General features: G+C 32.5%; 1 protein-coding gene and 1 pseudogene across 1 annotated transcript; one reads left to right on the top strand and one right to left on the bottom strand.

The window, feature by feature from the left end:
- Positions 1-1,339: 1,339 nt before the first annotated feature.
- On the top strand, positions 1,340-11,070 carry abs (ATP-dependent RNA helicase abstrakt). The gene is given in 13 exon segments (XM_088227409.1): positions 1,340-1,795; positions 3,026-3,208; positions 4,483-4,650; positions 4,737-4,926; positions 5,325-5,461; positions 5,546-5,643; positions 6,783-6,946; positions 7,576-7,747; positions 7,749-7,782; positions 8,158-8,274; positions 8,673-8,866; positions 9,949-10,063; positions 10,692-11,070. Coding segments are annotated over 13 exon segments (1,866 nt in total). The 5' UTR covers positions 1,340-1,590; the 3' UTR covers positions 10,781-11,070.
- A 1,685-nt stretch (positions 11,071-12,755) lies between these two features.
- LOC148285780 (uncharacterized) lies at positions 12,756-13,643 on the bottom strand (annotated as a pseudogene).
- Positions 13,644-16,100: the final 2,457 nt, after the last annotated feature.

Here is a 16,100-nt window from a genome sequence, read left to right as displayed (position 1 = left end):
ACAAACTTAATAATGTTATCATCAGAAATAGTTAAGTTAGGCAGGTCAATAAGCTCGGTTAATTTGTTTTCCATTGTGTTATTTAAAATAACGGTATTATCATCAACATTAGAGAAAAAGTCAGCGAACATATTATCTGTATCTTGCATATTACTAGACCTATTATTTCCATATCTTATAGATTTTAGAATACCGGTATCACTATTGTCTAGGGTTTTAGCATATCTCCATAAATACTTAGGATCAGTCAGAATATTATATTCTATCTTTTTTATATATGCATTGTGACAAAATAATGATTCAAAATTATATAAATTCTAATAAATAAATAACTGAATAGTTATATAGTGACTTACACAGTTATCATTGTAAGAAACCATATTAATTAAAAGCGATCTTCATCATTGTAAAGCCGAAAAAGTTTTCGCAGTTTTAAAGAAAGGTGGAGAAGCGGCTAGAAGCAATCCAAATTTGCATGCTATATATGGCGATTTACATCAAGTATTGTTTACGCCTCAATCGACCCATTGAAATGTTTTCTATCAGCCTCAACTCTCTTGTTACAATTACGGAATTCATGAAATGTCTACAGAATATCGGACAATGTGCCTGTGGAACGAGTCTCTGTTGATCTTGTTCAGCTTGTGCTCGTTCGAGCACAGCACCCGTATCAACCGTCAACTCTCCGCATAGTAAAACCACCGGTACCTAACATGGTGTTAGAAATATATAAGTGAAGAGGGACAATCGCGAACTGCTTTAAAGTAAGGACCTAGCTCTGTAAATAATTTCCGTTTTTATTTTTGTAATCAGTATTAAGTAATTTCCCAAGTTTGAGATTTATAGATACATAAAACATTTAAGATTGCAAAGTATACGTTTTCTGGATAAAATTTAAGTTTAATTATTTTCTAGTGGGTTCTAATTTCATTAGGTCAAATTATAATAGAAAAAACATTTGGCATATAAACTTTCTATCTCACATATTTCGTATGGCATGAGGAAGATATAATTTTCTCTTGAGTTGCCGATCCCCGGATGTTCCAGTTTCCTCTTAGTTAGCTGAGAGATGAACAGCTCCGTCTATTCATACGCGTGATCGCGGAACTAGATTTTACAGCCCCCGAAATTATCAGTTTCTTCTTAATTTATCTCAATCCAGCCATTTCAATAATATTCTTCCATATATTTTGCAATCGAGCTTTCCCTGTAAAAAATAAAACACGGCACTGGCTAGAACACCGAACAAGAACAGCGAGTTGAAAAAAGCCACAAAAATAAGAAGATGACGAAAAATTGTCTATTATCTAAACCTTTCAATTACTTTCCAATCTCTGGTACAACTGTCACAGTTATCTGTCAATCACAAACTGTTAGGCTAGCGTTCACAAAAAAATCTGCTCACGGTTATTGTTTCCTGTATATTTTGCAGTTTTATTAAATTTGGTAACAAATTGCAAACATGTATATAAAATGAAAATAAACGTACGCGTTATAATACCTAAACTTTAACTACATTTCAATATATTATAAAAATTACAGCATTACTGAACATTTTATATTTGAACTGAAGATTAATAATTTTAAAATATGAATGTCAAAGAACCGCCTCCGAAACGCTACCGTCAGAATGAAAAATCCTCAGAATCTGAGGCAGAAGACCATTTTGAGCTCTATGTGCCTGTTAAAGAAAGGCGGAAACAACAGTTAATAAAATTAGGAAGAATAGCTCAATTAACTGCCGAAGCTGCTGCCGAAACCAAAAGCTCAAGCGAAAATGACCCCGATGATGAAGGTTAGAAACACACCTCAATCTTTAGTCTCTTTTAAAAGCTAATTTATAGTTTTATCCAATGTTTTTTGTGAACTTGTGCCAGTATTTTGAAACAAAACTTAAGACAAGGAGTGTACATTCTAATCTCATGTACTGAAAATAACTTGTACGTGACGACGGTAGAATGTACTTTCCCCACCTTGAGTTTTGTCTCAAAATCAAGGTTCATCATTAGGTAGACGGAGGGCTCTATGTCTTGCAGGAAATGGCATTAGACTGCGCAACTCAGTTGACTTTGTTCTATACCCTGTATGCGTGCACACTATCAATGTTCTTGGTAAAAGTCCAATATTTACACTAGGCATGGTGGGTCCAGAAAGTAATGTCAGTGAGTTGATTACAAAGAATTTATAGAACTTTTTGTTACAACACATCAAAATTCTTCAAAAAAGGCTCCTCCTGCGTTGATGCATCGGCTTCAGTGATTTTTCCAGGCATCGAATGCGCCACTGTAGGCCTCCTCCGGAATGCTCCTTAAGGCCACGGTACAAACTGCTTGGACCCCCTTGATAATCTCGAAATGCTTCCCTTTCATGGGTCCTTTCAGGCGTGGAAACAAAAAGTAGTCAGGGGAACTAGGTCCGGACTGTAGGGGAGCAGTTGGTTACAAGGACAGCGGGCGCATTGTCATGATGCAACTTTCAATCATCTGTGATGTCCAGCCGGACGCGTTGAGTCCTGTATTTCAGTCTTTTTAGCACTTCGACATAAAATTTAGAATTCACAGTTGTACCGGGTGGTACAAACTCGTGATGGACCAGTCCTATGATATCAAAAAGCGCAATGAGCATCGTCTTGATTTTGAATCTGCTCATCCTGGCATTCTTGGGGCGAGGGGACGCCGACCTTTTGTCGATCCGACAGAGCATCTTCTTCTAAGGCTGCCTTGATCATTTTAACAGTTTCTTCCGCAATCTTGCCAAGTTTGACGCAAAACGTCATTGTCATTCTTTGCTCTACGGAGTGCTGCATTTTGACATTTACAAGGTCCTAAAACAACTTCCGCGGAAACGCCTGTTCTCACTCTCCGAATGGCCGGAGAAGACTGAGCAACCCAGCGTTCACTTACTGACTTCCCCCACTACCAATCTCAACCGGTCCGCCCGCTCTCTCACATTATTTTCCAGACAAACCTAATGTATATACCTAATTAGTCAATCTTTAGATTTTTTATTTAATTCATATTTACAGCATCCCAAGAAGATTGGGGAAGACGTTTCAATGTAAGCCTTCTAGATCAACATACTGAATTGAAACGTTTAGCTGAAGCCAAAAAAGTAAGTGCTGCAGAGAAACAGAGACGTGAAGAACAGAAGATTTTAGAAAGCGTTGCCGAAAGGACTGCTTTAATGGGAGTTGCTGAATTGGCTAAAGGTAAAATTTTGTTCTACTCAAATTGAAAAATTAGCATGTCGACTTCAGAAGCTAAAAAGTTCTTAACTGCCTTTATTGACAATGATTTATAAACAGGTACATTTAAAAAATATAAATAATACATTTAAAACATTTAAGTTTGTAAGTGGAAATTCTTGATGGAAGTTCATTGTAATGTATTATATAAATAAAAGACGAGTGATACTTAAGACCAGTCTCAAAGATGTCGCGAAAGCGATGAAACCGGTCACTGGATATTCCAAATTTGTGGATTAAAGTATCACTCGTCTTTTATTTATACAATAAATTATAATACATATTAGGTACAAAGTACAAATGACAAAAAACTAAACCAAATACCACTCCTAAAAAGAGACAACCTCTTGTGCTTGGTGTGGTTAACTAAAGCACAATCGAAATGTTATTAAATATATAATGGTAAATAATAAATTCATATATGCATATAACATGGTGATAAGACTAATAAGTAAAATAAAATAATATTTTAAGTGGCTAACTAAAAGAATATACATTCACATAAAATATTGTTTTAAAAAAGTAAAAACAAATTAAATGAAATATGTAAATATTATTCTAATAAAGAACAAATTAAGGTGGTTGAAGAACTACCGCATTAACTACTTTTACGAATATACATAGTTTAAAAAAAAGTATATTCACGAATACCTACAGTTTTTAATGGTAAATGTTTATTTTTCGTTTATTTAGAATGAATCGTATTATTATTGAGATACACGGAGGTTTGTTATTTAGAAAAGTGGGAGTTTTTCATTTAAAGCAACCGGGATTTTAAAAGACTTATTACTTATCTTAAGCTGGCAGATAGAAAATATTTTTTATGGTTTGTGTGTGATTTCAATATGAAAAATATTATTAGTAAGGTATCCAATTATATAATATCCTCGATTTTGAATTTCAAAATATTTAATGATTTTTATCGATAATTATAATTTTCAAACTTATTTATATAACTTAATTATTTTTTCTTTTCAGTGTCAATAATATGACACTTAGTTTTCTCCATAAAGAGAAGCTTAATTTATTATTTTTCTTTGATTTAGGAATTTATTTTTTTTTAGATAAAACATGTAGAATCATGAATGTTGGACCTTACAGCGTTTGCAAAAGTATAAAAATTATGTTTTCCCCTCCCAAAAACTTCAGGTTGAGACATATTTATATACTTGAATAAAAATATTTTACAATAAAAACACTATATCTCAATATGTACTAAGTACAATATTTTGTTTTAGGTATACAGTATGAAGATCCTATAAAAACATCCTGGACACCTCCAAAGTGTGTCCTTGCACAGCCTGAGTCTAGGCATGAAAGGATTCGAGAGGAACTTAGAATATTAGTTGAAGGTGAAGATGTTCCTCCGCCATTGAAGACCTTTGCGCATATGAAATTTCCTAAGGGTAGTTTTTATCTATTAATCAAAATAAAATAAAAATCTCGCTTGCATTAATGGACACCAGTTATTTATATAACATTATTTTTTCAGCTATTATGAATGGTTTGGAAGAAAAATGTATTGTTAATCCAACCCCAATTCAAATTCAAGGAATTCCAACAGTTCTTTCTGGTAGAGATATGATTGGTATTGCTTTTACTGGCTCTGGAAAAACATTAGTATTCGTTCTACCATTAGTCATGTTTTGTTTAGAACAAGAAACTGTTCTTCCTTTTACAAAGTAAGTTTATTTTTTTATTTAACAGTAACATATTTTTTAGGTTTGCGTGCTAATTTATTAAGGTCCAAAGTCAATGCTCATATTTTTTTTACTGGTGTTTTTTTTGTTTCTTAAATAAATCAATTTTATCAATTGGTAGCTTGCACGCCAAGGCTATTCCACTTTTATGCTCCAAACCGGACTGTGGTCCTGTGGTAGTGTCGCGGACTCGAAGGTTCGAGATTCAAACCCCGCCTCTGTCGCAATTTGATTACCATTTTCTGTTATTGCGTTATTTACTTGTCGTTAATAAAATTGAAACATTTTCCAAGAATCATATAAATGCAATTTTTTTAAATTTAAAAAAAGACATTTAAATTTTTTAAAGGAAATAAAACTGATAATCCGCATGTTTCTAGAAACGAGGGTCCATATGGTCTCATTATTTGTCCTTCAAGAGAACTGGCTAAACAAACATTTGACATAATTCAGCATTATGCAAAACATCTCAAACGTTGTGGTCATGCTGAAATCCGAAGCTGTTTGGCTATTGGAGGTAACATTAAAAAAAAATGTCAACTATTATTTATAATAAAGAAGAATGTACATAATCAAAATTGATTGTGCATGTGCTCTTCAGGTGTTCCTGTTTCTGAATGTATGGATATCATTCAAAAGGGTGTTCACATTATGGTAGCAACCCCCGGAAGGCTTATGGACATGCTGGATAAAAAAATGGTATTTATGTGTACATCATCAAAAGCATATAATACAGCTGCAGCTGCTCATACCATTAATGTGAAGAGAGTGTGAAAAAACAAAAAGATTGTAAATTAATTAGCACAAAATATTTATTAACCCTTTCCCCGCGTTCAATATCTACATATTTTATTTATTACTTTAAACACTTATTTTGTTTGTGGCCATTATAAAATATACTCTATACTTGATAAATACTTAAGCTACGAATCTTTTTGATAATAAATTACTCTCATATGCTGCGAGCACCGCATAGTAGTACCGTCATCGGCGCTCACAAACATATGTGAGCACTGCAGTGAATGAGTTAAAATATTCAGTTTTTTAAAATGTAAAAATCATTCCCCTTTCGGCACCTATTGCATAGGGCACTGCATTGGTACACAAATCGAAACTTATCTTGATATTTTTTTGTTACATGAAAGTAAGATGATCAGTCTTACGCTTCAGGTGCCATTCCAAGGACTATAAAATATTATGATGTAAAAACAAACCATCATGCCGTTTCTCCGTAAGGGTAGGCAGAGAGGATAGAACGCCATATCACTCTGTCTTTGCATACAGACCTTGCTAATTCAAAAACACGTATTTATATTTTTTTTTTTTTATTTAACATGTGAATCGAACCCGAGATCTCTTGCATAGTAGGAAAATAAACTGACCACTACACCACGGGGCCAACATAAAAAAAAACATATTAAGTGCTTAGTAAAAAAAATAACACAGTTTTATGCTACAGTATGTAATGATGGGGAATAAAAAATATCTACTTATTTTTTAATTTATTTATTAAAAAACATATAATTATTTTATAAATACATATATATGTATATAATATTTTTTACATGATACGCTTAATATCTCTGCCTCTCTAATGAGATTTAAGTCTAGAGTTGTGTTAAGAGAGGGAGTTTGTTTCACAATTTTTATTACAGTATATTTTTAGTAATTTTTATAATTTTAAAAACATTCCAAAATGTATATTTTATTGCAAGAATCGATGAATACAGCATGTAGTGGGTTTCACGGGATTCTTTTGTTTGACTTTAAATTCTTTTATATTTTCCATACTTTTTATTTCAGAAGATAATTAAATACTTTATTTATGCTCCCAACAGGTTCGACTAGATGTATGCAGGTATCTGTGTATGGATGAAGCAGACAGAATGATTGATATGGGCTTTGAAGAAGATGTGAGGACAATATTTTCCTTTTTTAGAGGTCAAAGACAAACTCTCCTATTTAGCGCAACTATGCCAAAGAAAATTCAAAATTTTGCCAGGTAATGTGGTACTTGTTATTGAATTACAAATATTACTATACTAGCAAATAAGATACTAGCATATATTATACTAACACATTAACATTTAAAAATAGAAAATATGTAGCGTTAAAGACCCAAAAAAAAATAAATGCCCATAGATCTGCCTTGACCCGGTAGAAAAAATCATGTTAAGCCAGAACATTTTTTCTGTTCATTAGCACTGGGTTTCCTTTCCTTATTAAAATATATTATATGTATATATATATACAAACCGGGTTGTGGTCTCGTGGTAGTATTGTGGACTCATGGGGCCAAAGGTCCGAGGTTCAAATCCCCACTCTACCACAACTCGATTTCCATCTTTCCAGCACAAGTTATTTACGACTTAGGAAATGGTCTGAAAATTTTAATATTTGAGTAAATAATAAAAACTCAAGTATTTCTCTTTTTAAAAAAGAACTTGCGTATTAAAATACTTTCTGTTAGTAAAAAATGACATTTAAACTATCTCATCACAATTTCATTATTACATTTGCATTTTACAATTTACGAAATATCAGTTCCATGAGGTAATGTATTTTTAACCTAATATGTAAAAGGCACTTTGTGCCGTTTATTTGAATGAAATAAAAATATATTATTTTAAGGTCGGCACTTGTCAAACCAGTCACAATAAACGTTGGGCGTGCTGGAGCAGCCTCCCTAAATGTTCGCCAGGAAGTGGAAGCTGTAAGGGCTGAAGCTAGAACTGTTCACCTTCTCCGTTGTTTGCAGAAAACACCCCCACCTGTACTTATCTTCGCAGAAAGAAAACAAGATGGTTGATGCAATCCACGAATATCTCCTATTGAAAGGTTTTTTCATTTTCTTAAGTTAAATATTTCAAATTGTGTTATGTACATAATAATGTACTTTACATAAGCTTTGTTCTTTCTTTCTTCTTATGCCTTACGCCTATTATTTTTTAATTCTTTGATATAATGTGTACTCTGTAATAATTCTTGTTTTTAAAATTCAAATACTATTGGAGAAAATAAAACCAACATACAGAATAATAACTATAAGTTTTTTTTTATGTATGTATTATAGAAGTCAGTGGAGTTCTATGATTATCTGTATCTGTAGAACAAAAATGAATAAAGGAATTCACCTAGTGTTTTGCTTTTTGTTTTTTGTACATAATAAAGGTATTTATTTTTTAAATTTACTTTATATGAATAATATTTTAGGTGTTGAAGCCGTAGCAATACACGGCGGCAAAGACCAAGAAGAACGAAGTAGATCTGTGGAGGCATTCAGAAATGGGCAGAAGGATGTTCTTGTAGCTACTGATGTTGCATCCAAAGGTAATACTATTATTTTAATTTACTATCATCTCAAAAAAACTAAAGTAAAGCAGAATCACCAACCATCTTTGTTTTCTTATTTATGTTTTTATAATATATAGCCATCTTACACAGGCTTTGCTTTCTACAAATTCACGCACTCTGTTCTGTCTACTGGGTACATAACTACTAATTATTCCGTCTTTCTTGGTTTAACGTCCTGCAGCATTTACACTATATTTATCTTAAGTAATTCCTAAGTTGTTTATCAAATTGCCTAAACCACTGCAGCATCTTTTATAATATTAAAAGTTAAATATGTGACTAAAAACTATACATTTATTTACTCTTTAATTACATATGCATACAAGTACTTTATTAAATATCTGTTATTAGATGACTACATATTCTTTTTTCAGGTCTTGATTTTGCAGACGTTCAGCATGTTATCAATTATGATATGCCGGGAGATGTCGAGAACTACGTTCACAGAATAGGACGTACTGGGAGAGCACCAGGGAGGAGGGGAACGGCTACCACACTTGTTAGTCGCGCGACAGATGATAGTGTTCTTAGAGATTTGGCTCATCTTCTAAGAGAGGCAAAGCAAAAGGTTGAGTATAATTGCTCATTTCTTGGGCAGCATTTAATAAAAAGAAACTTTTACAAACTAAACATCAATTCTGAAAGAAGAAAAAATCGGACCCGGGCAATACATGACTGCTTTTTTTAAGGCAAGAAATTATGGAAATCGTATATAAAAATCAATAGGCACCTAGGTGTCAGGTTGACAATATCTTCTGGTCACTTATCTTTTTGTAGTGAAGCTGACGAGATCCATGACGTATATAGCTTTAGTGATGAACAAATAATATTTTGAGTTTGTCCAAATTTTTGCTGACAAGGACTGGGTTTAACCTTCTTGGGAGTTCTTGAGATTAAATTTTTTTGCACTTTTATTTACATTTCTTAAATAACTCATTCAAATCTGATCCAATAATTTTCATTTATATCTCAAGAGGCATGAAAATTAAAAAATTAATGGTTTATACTAAAAAAAAATAAAATGTATTTAATATTACATTAAGCCTAATTGAACTTGTGTTCCTTTGCATACAATAACATATTATGTAATAAATTATTTAAGTACATGCTTATTTATTTAGTGAAAAATTGATCAAATTAAATTTAATTTGCTGACTGGTTTCAGAACACGACTTTTCCTTTGTCAGAGATTCTAGATATTTTTTCAATAGACATAAAACTGTTGAAAATATGGAAGTCAGGTATTTATAGAGCTTATCATCTGTCATCGGCTGGGTTAAGTGGTCGCTTAACACTCTGAAATATTCACCATTCTGCTTATAAGTTAGTTGACTTTTATATATTTACATATGGCATTTGTCAACAATAGATGTCGCTAGTTTTACCCATGCTTCCATTTTCTATGAGGAACCAACTCGCATGGGAATGTTTATCCAAAATGAAGCATATTATTCAGAATCAAAAAAATGCCATGTATGAATATGGAAGTAAACTATCTATAAGCAGAATGTAATGCTCTAAAATTTAAGGTGGTAAGCGCATGCCTCTTGGGTTCATATAAATACCCTAGCTTTGTTATTTTGGTGTGATTTCAGATTTCCATTTATTCATATTACACATCTGGCTATAAATATTTTTATTTTATTTTAGGTGCCAGAGTTCCTTCTTGATTTGATTAGTGACACAGATAACTACACCGAGCCCACAGAAGATGCAGATTCTCAGGGTTGCTCTTACTGTGGTGGCCTTGGCCACAGAATTACAGGTAAAGTAACACAAATTTTCTTTCAACATGTCATCTGTCATGCAATACTGCCAATCTGTAAATTAAGATTTTTATTTTCATTCACTCATTTTTTCCTGATTGAATTATGTACAAAAAAAGCTTAAGAAGAGGAAATTCAGTTGTTTTAAAAAAAAAATTAATAGACTATTCAACCAAGCCAAAATTTTTATGTATCATATTATAAGCGGTATAATTTTTAAAAGTTTTTTACTTCTAATATTACTCCGGGTGTGACCGTCTTAAGTTCTCTTCCGCTTATTTTCGGCCAGTACCGACTGGTCTGTTACTTACCGTAAACCGGAAATCTTTCACAACTCTCTTATCATTGGTTGATTCATATGAACTAGTAATGTCGTTCAAAGTCGTTCATTTTGATTATTTTTTTCATACATTTTCAATAAATTTTGCCTTACAATGCTCTAATTTTTACCCCGCGTAGGAAAACATTTTCTGTCTCCAATATCCCGTAGGACTGAGCTTCCTTAATGGCGGTACATATTGCACGGTGCACGCCGATATTTCATTTATAAAATTATTGTACATATGATAATACGACAGGTTCATAATGTCAAATAATGTCATTCACATAGTCTTTCTTTCTTTTCAGATTGTCCTAAATTAGAAGCTGTACAAAGCAAGCAAGCTTCCAATATTGGAAGACGAGATTACTTGTCCAATACTGCAGCAGACTATTAAAAAAATACATTTCTTATCTTTCGGTACCTCTGTAGTGTATTTATCTCCCTCCATTTCAACTCGCCCTCAAATTATTTGGGCATTATGTTGTATCTTTTAGTCAAATTTAAGAAATAAATATTGATTATTGTTGATTCATTATCATAATTATTGGTTCAAGAAGCATTTAAAACACAACTAGACTTACAAATTTTCAAACAAAATGTACAAATAAATATTAATTAAATTATATTGGCTGTGAATTTTTTTACACTAACCACATATACATTATATTATGTACTGAAGAATCATATTTTTATTTTATTTTTACCTATGCCCTCTTTTAAATCATAAAATAAAACATAAATAATAAACTTTAATATAAATATAAATATTAAAAAGTAAGAATTAGAATTTAGAATAAAAAGACCTTACCGAACAAACATTTGAGGGTATTAGAATCAAACTTAGAAATCTCCATTGAAGGGAGTTACTGAGATATTTGCAAAAAACTTTGAAAAAAGAATTGTGAGATTCCTAATTATGCTTCACCAACTCCATGGAGGATGCTAGTTTGTGGTGTCAAATTGTATAATTAAAGTCTGTTTTTGTAAGATTTAGAGACAGTTTTGAATTATGCTATTATTTAGATGGGTAGGTTTTTATGTATAGTTTATTTTGGCATCAACAACTAATTTTCCATTTTTGGTGGAGATTTAGGCAGCCCGTCTACGGCAGCCAAAATTTTGCGCAACCAGTTTAAGCAGCCAGCCCGACGGCCGGTCGGAATCGTTACATCAAGTAAAATGGACGTGGAAGATGTTATTTTTTACCTTTTGTCTAGTAAGAAACGCAAACCAAAAAGAAGACATTGGATTCATCCTTTACTTCTGCTGAGCGGCACTCAAAGGGTTTACTTGAAAATTATTTTATGGATCTTCGAAACTACTCTGATCGTTTTTTTAACTATACAAGAATGTCAGTTGAATCATTTGCTAACCTATTGGAAAATATAAGAAATTCGATTATGGGTATTAATACTCGTATGCAGGCTTGTATAACTCCAAAAGAAAAATTGGGGATTACTTTAAGGTGAGTACTTAAAACTAAAATTCTATTAATAAAAATAAAAAACTTTGTTTATAAGTACTTACATTATTACTCTCCCGACCTCTATTTCGAAGCAACAGCGTGCTTCTTTATCAAGAGTTGCAGATATAATAAAATAAAATGCTTATACCTAATGTCAATTTTTAGAAAGTGTGTCTGTTGAAACAATGGTAGTCTGTAAGTACATGTGGTCAGGTCTATTTTTCATGAGCAAGGGATGAAATTGGAGGGAATTTACGACGAATTTTTAAATTCAAGAGTGGACTGTAGGAAATATTACTTATTTATTGGTTTATTATTTTACAATCATTATTGATAGACTTTTCTTATCTCAAGAATCTCTAAATTATCAAATTTCAGTAATCTATATTCAATATTTAAAACTTTCAACCCGGTCGGTATCTTTGTTAAAATTGTGATTATTTTCGAATAAAAGATTTGCAAATTCTGAGAAGTTCTATGTTAAAAAAAATATTATGTTTATTTTTAGTAATATTTATTAAGGTAAAATAATTATCAGGTATTTTTCAATAAACAATATTGAGCTGATTCCTGAAACAGATTGAGTATTTCAGAATTCTGCGTTATATCTGATGAAGTTGTGTCAGTGGGTGATAACACTTCATCAAAATATATCGGATCATATCCACGGCGACTTTGCCCACTGGCCGAGGTTTCTGGCCCATAATTTGGCTGTGTTGGGTATCTCAGATTAGGTTGGCGATATTGTCCACTGCCCGAAGCTTCTGGCCCATAATTCTTTTGTTGTGTATATCTACGGCGATGTGATGGTTCATAATCGGAATAGCCTTGGCGAGGCGTAGAATATAGACCATATTCAGAGTGGCATGGTTCCAGTGGAGTCATTTGTGCTCTTTTTATAACATCAATTAACTCCAATTTTTGTAGAAAGCTTACAATGGTCAGGAATCTTTTTAAAATCTTCTAGCAATGAAAGCAGAAAAAGCCTCGCTGAGTCAGATTCCTGGTTCATTTCATAATGTTATCTCATCGCAATACTTTGCTTTAATACGTCAACCAAACTTTCATCGCCAACTTTTTTCTTCTTTTTGGCAATAGGTGAAGAAATTTGATCGCTGCCGCCCTCATTTACAACTACTTCATCCCTTCAGTTGTATTATTTACAACAGTTTCCCTAAGAAACTGCAGTTAGTTAAAATTTACGTAAGGGCTCTTACGCGAAGCTGCTGATCCACTTTAAGCACCTGGTTTTCATTTTAACTCCCAGCTGAAACTCGTCCTGATGTTCTTCCACTTTTGCTGTAGAGATTTACCCGAAAAAGAATAATTTGTTACAGATATTTGGCTACAGGATGTTCTATGGCAGATTTGAATCATAATTTCGGATTGGACATACTACATTCCGAAATATCATAAACCAAGTTTGCTGGAGACAAATGGCGTTTCCAGAATTAAATGAAGAAAGATGGATTGAGATAGCACGGTGTTTTAATAAAAATTCAAATTATCCCAATTGTATTTGTGCTATAGATGGGAAGCACATAAGAATAAGAAAACCTAGTAATTTAGGCTCACTTCACTTCAATGATAAAAATTATTTTTCTATAATTTTACTTGCTGTATGCGATGCGAATTACAAGTTTATTTATATTGACATTGGAGCATATGGAAAATGTAGTAACTCATCTATTTATAAGCAATCAATTTTGCAGGAAAAACTCGTCAATATGCAATTACGGGTACCGGAAAAAAGCCCCACATTAAATAATGTAGTACCAATGCCATACTTCATTGTGGGAGACGAGGCTTTTGGTTTATCTGAAAATTTAATGCGTCCTTATGGAGAAAGGAGTTTAACCAACAAGAAAAGAATCTATAACTACCAACTGACTCGAGCTAGGCGGTTTATAAAATGTACATTTGGCATTCTGGCAAGTAAGTGGAGAATTTTTCTGGCTGCTACGAAAAGTGCCCGGAGACTGAGGCAGCCACATACATTCGCTTTGTCTCGTTCTGGCTGCGGGCAGCCGGTTGGCTGCCGTGCAATCGAGTGCGTTCTAATGGCTGCCGCAGCCAGGAATTCTTGGCTGCCTAGTGTGCGGTACCCAATAAGCCGTCATATGTAGTATTGGCTGCCGCAGCTGGTCTGCCTAGTGGGCGGAGAGCCTAATACCTTTATTTGTATTAAATAAATCAACATTGTTGCATACCAAATGAACTCTCCTTTGGATATGGCTCAAAGTTTTGAGCAGCGTTTTCCGATCTTTTTAAGCCTGCAGACCGGTGAAAATAGGAGAAAAATTTTGCAGACCGGTAACGCAGGTACAAAAACATTTATGAATGTAGTATTTTGTTTATTGGTTTTTAATATTATATTGTAACAGGTATAGAAATAGCAAATTACGCCTTTTTTAGTACAGGAATTTGAAAATGGGCGACGAGTATTTCTGCAGACCGCCAGAAAATCTCAACGGACCGGCGGTTGGGAAACGCTGGTCTAAAGTATTATGAATCACATAATTAGCCATTTCAAAATTAGGACTAAATAATGGATAGTAATATATGTATATTATATTATACATGTACATAATATGCAAGTTAAATAATAATTGTGTATAAATAAAAACAATCATAAAATAAAATATTTTTTTATTCATACAAAAACAAATCATAAAAGTAATCAAATTATTTTATTGGTAACAAGTCCTTAAAATGCAAGATCATAAATAAATATATTTATCCATAGCGGGCTATTTATTTTAATATAAATTTGTAAACCATTTTTTAATATTGCGGATATAATGTAACTTCAAACAATCATTTTTAGAGTTTAGTAACTAATCAAATTACCATGCTTTTGACCAATTTGGTGAATCTAATAATTTATAAGTAATGAGATTGTAATCCAGATTTGCAATAAATCTATTTCAGTCATCAAAATAATACATATTTCACAGTCAATTACTAAATTGTTATGAATTATGTTATAAAATATGAAGTATATTTTTATAGTTTTTTCACACATTTCTTAAAACATGCTTCAAGATACAATTTATCACAGCCCATATTATATATGAATATATCTAGGGGTTAGTGCTATAAGTGCCTAGGGCTACCACCACTCTGTATGGTGCATATCCGACTAATATGATATATCTCCGGGTCAGACCAAGCGGTGAGAGCGAGAGCTGTCTGTCATGTCAGTGACTGCTGGCTTTCGCAGCTCGACTACTAGCAGATTGTCCGCGATGCGAATGACACTGACTGTGCGGCCAAGTACGTTTGTCTCGTATGGTACGAATGAGTGAAAGACATTAGAAAAGAGCAGGGGGTGTGTGCACCACTATCGTTACGAATAATAACTCAGTGCTTCGTAATAATTGCGCAAGGTATTATATGTTTTGTGTTTGCTAATCAACTTTACTGTTTAATCGATATTATCTTCCTTCATGTTTTGGGAATGTATTTTTTAATAGAAGTAGTGTTTAATTAACATACTGGAACATGGAGAATTGAAAACAAAGTAGAAAAATAAGTTTATACCTAATTTTTAAAAATTGTGGCTAGAAAATAAGAAGTACAGAAAATGTGTGAGAAAAGTCGATGAAAAACATACAAAAGGCTAAATTTGTAATGTTAATTGTAAGTTTAAGTGAACTCGGAACACAATGGTAAGAAACCTGGATACAAATGTGTTAATGACTTCTGAAAAACTTAGCATAGTGATAATTTGTATTGCGTCGTAAGCCACAGTTATTTGAGTACCGTTTGCGGCATTAAATTAAATGGCTTTCTATATTCAGATTTCCCACTATCTCAAAAAGTTCACTGTGACAGAACCAAAGCTAAAGCCATTGTTTTAAAATAATAACAATAAATTTTATTTTAGTAAAATGGCTAGTATAGTTCTATCATGTAAAACAAAACATATTTAATTTTAATATAACAAAGTGGAAATAACTTACAAAATATATAACATATTAATAAAAAATTTAAAAGATAAATATTTCTTAAAAAATTAAAACTAAAATACAAAACAAAAAATCCCCTCTACTGAACAATAAACTTCTTCGTTAGCATTAATCTAAAACATTAAAAAATAAAATAATAGGTATATGTTCATTATTTTATATGTATACAGTATTATGTCTGTACACTTTTATTTGATTATTAATTAAAACTACTCGTAATGTCTGAGCACCCGATGACAAACTATTATTGAATAGTTTATCGGGACAAAATATGTGTT

This window comes from Micrasema longulum, unplaced genomic scaffold (assembly GCF_059751315.1).
Source record: "Micrasema longulum isolate JH-2025_06_02 unplaced genomic scaffold, ASM5975131v1 h1tg000007l, whole genome shotgun sequence".
Classification (NCBI taxonomy): Eukaryota; Metazoa; Arthropoda; class Insecta; order Trichoptera; family Brachycentridae; genus Micrasema; species Micrasema longulum.
Note: the sequence above shows the minus strand (reverse complement) of the source record. Positions and strands in the feature narration are given on the sequence as shown.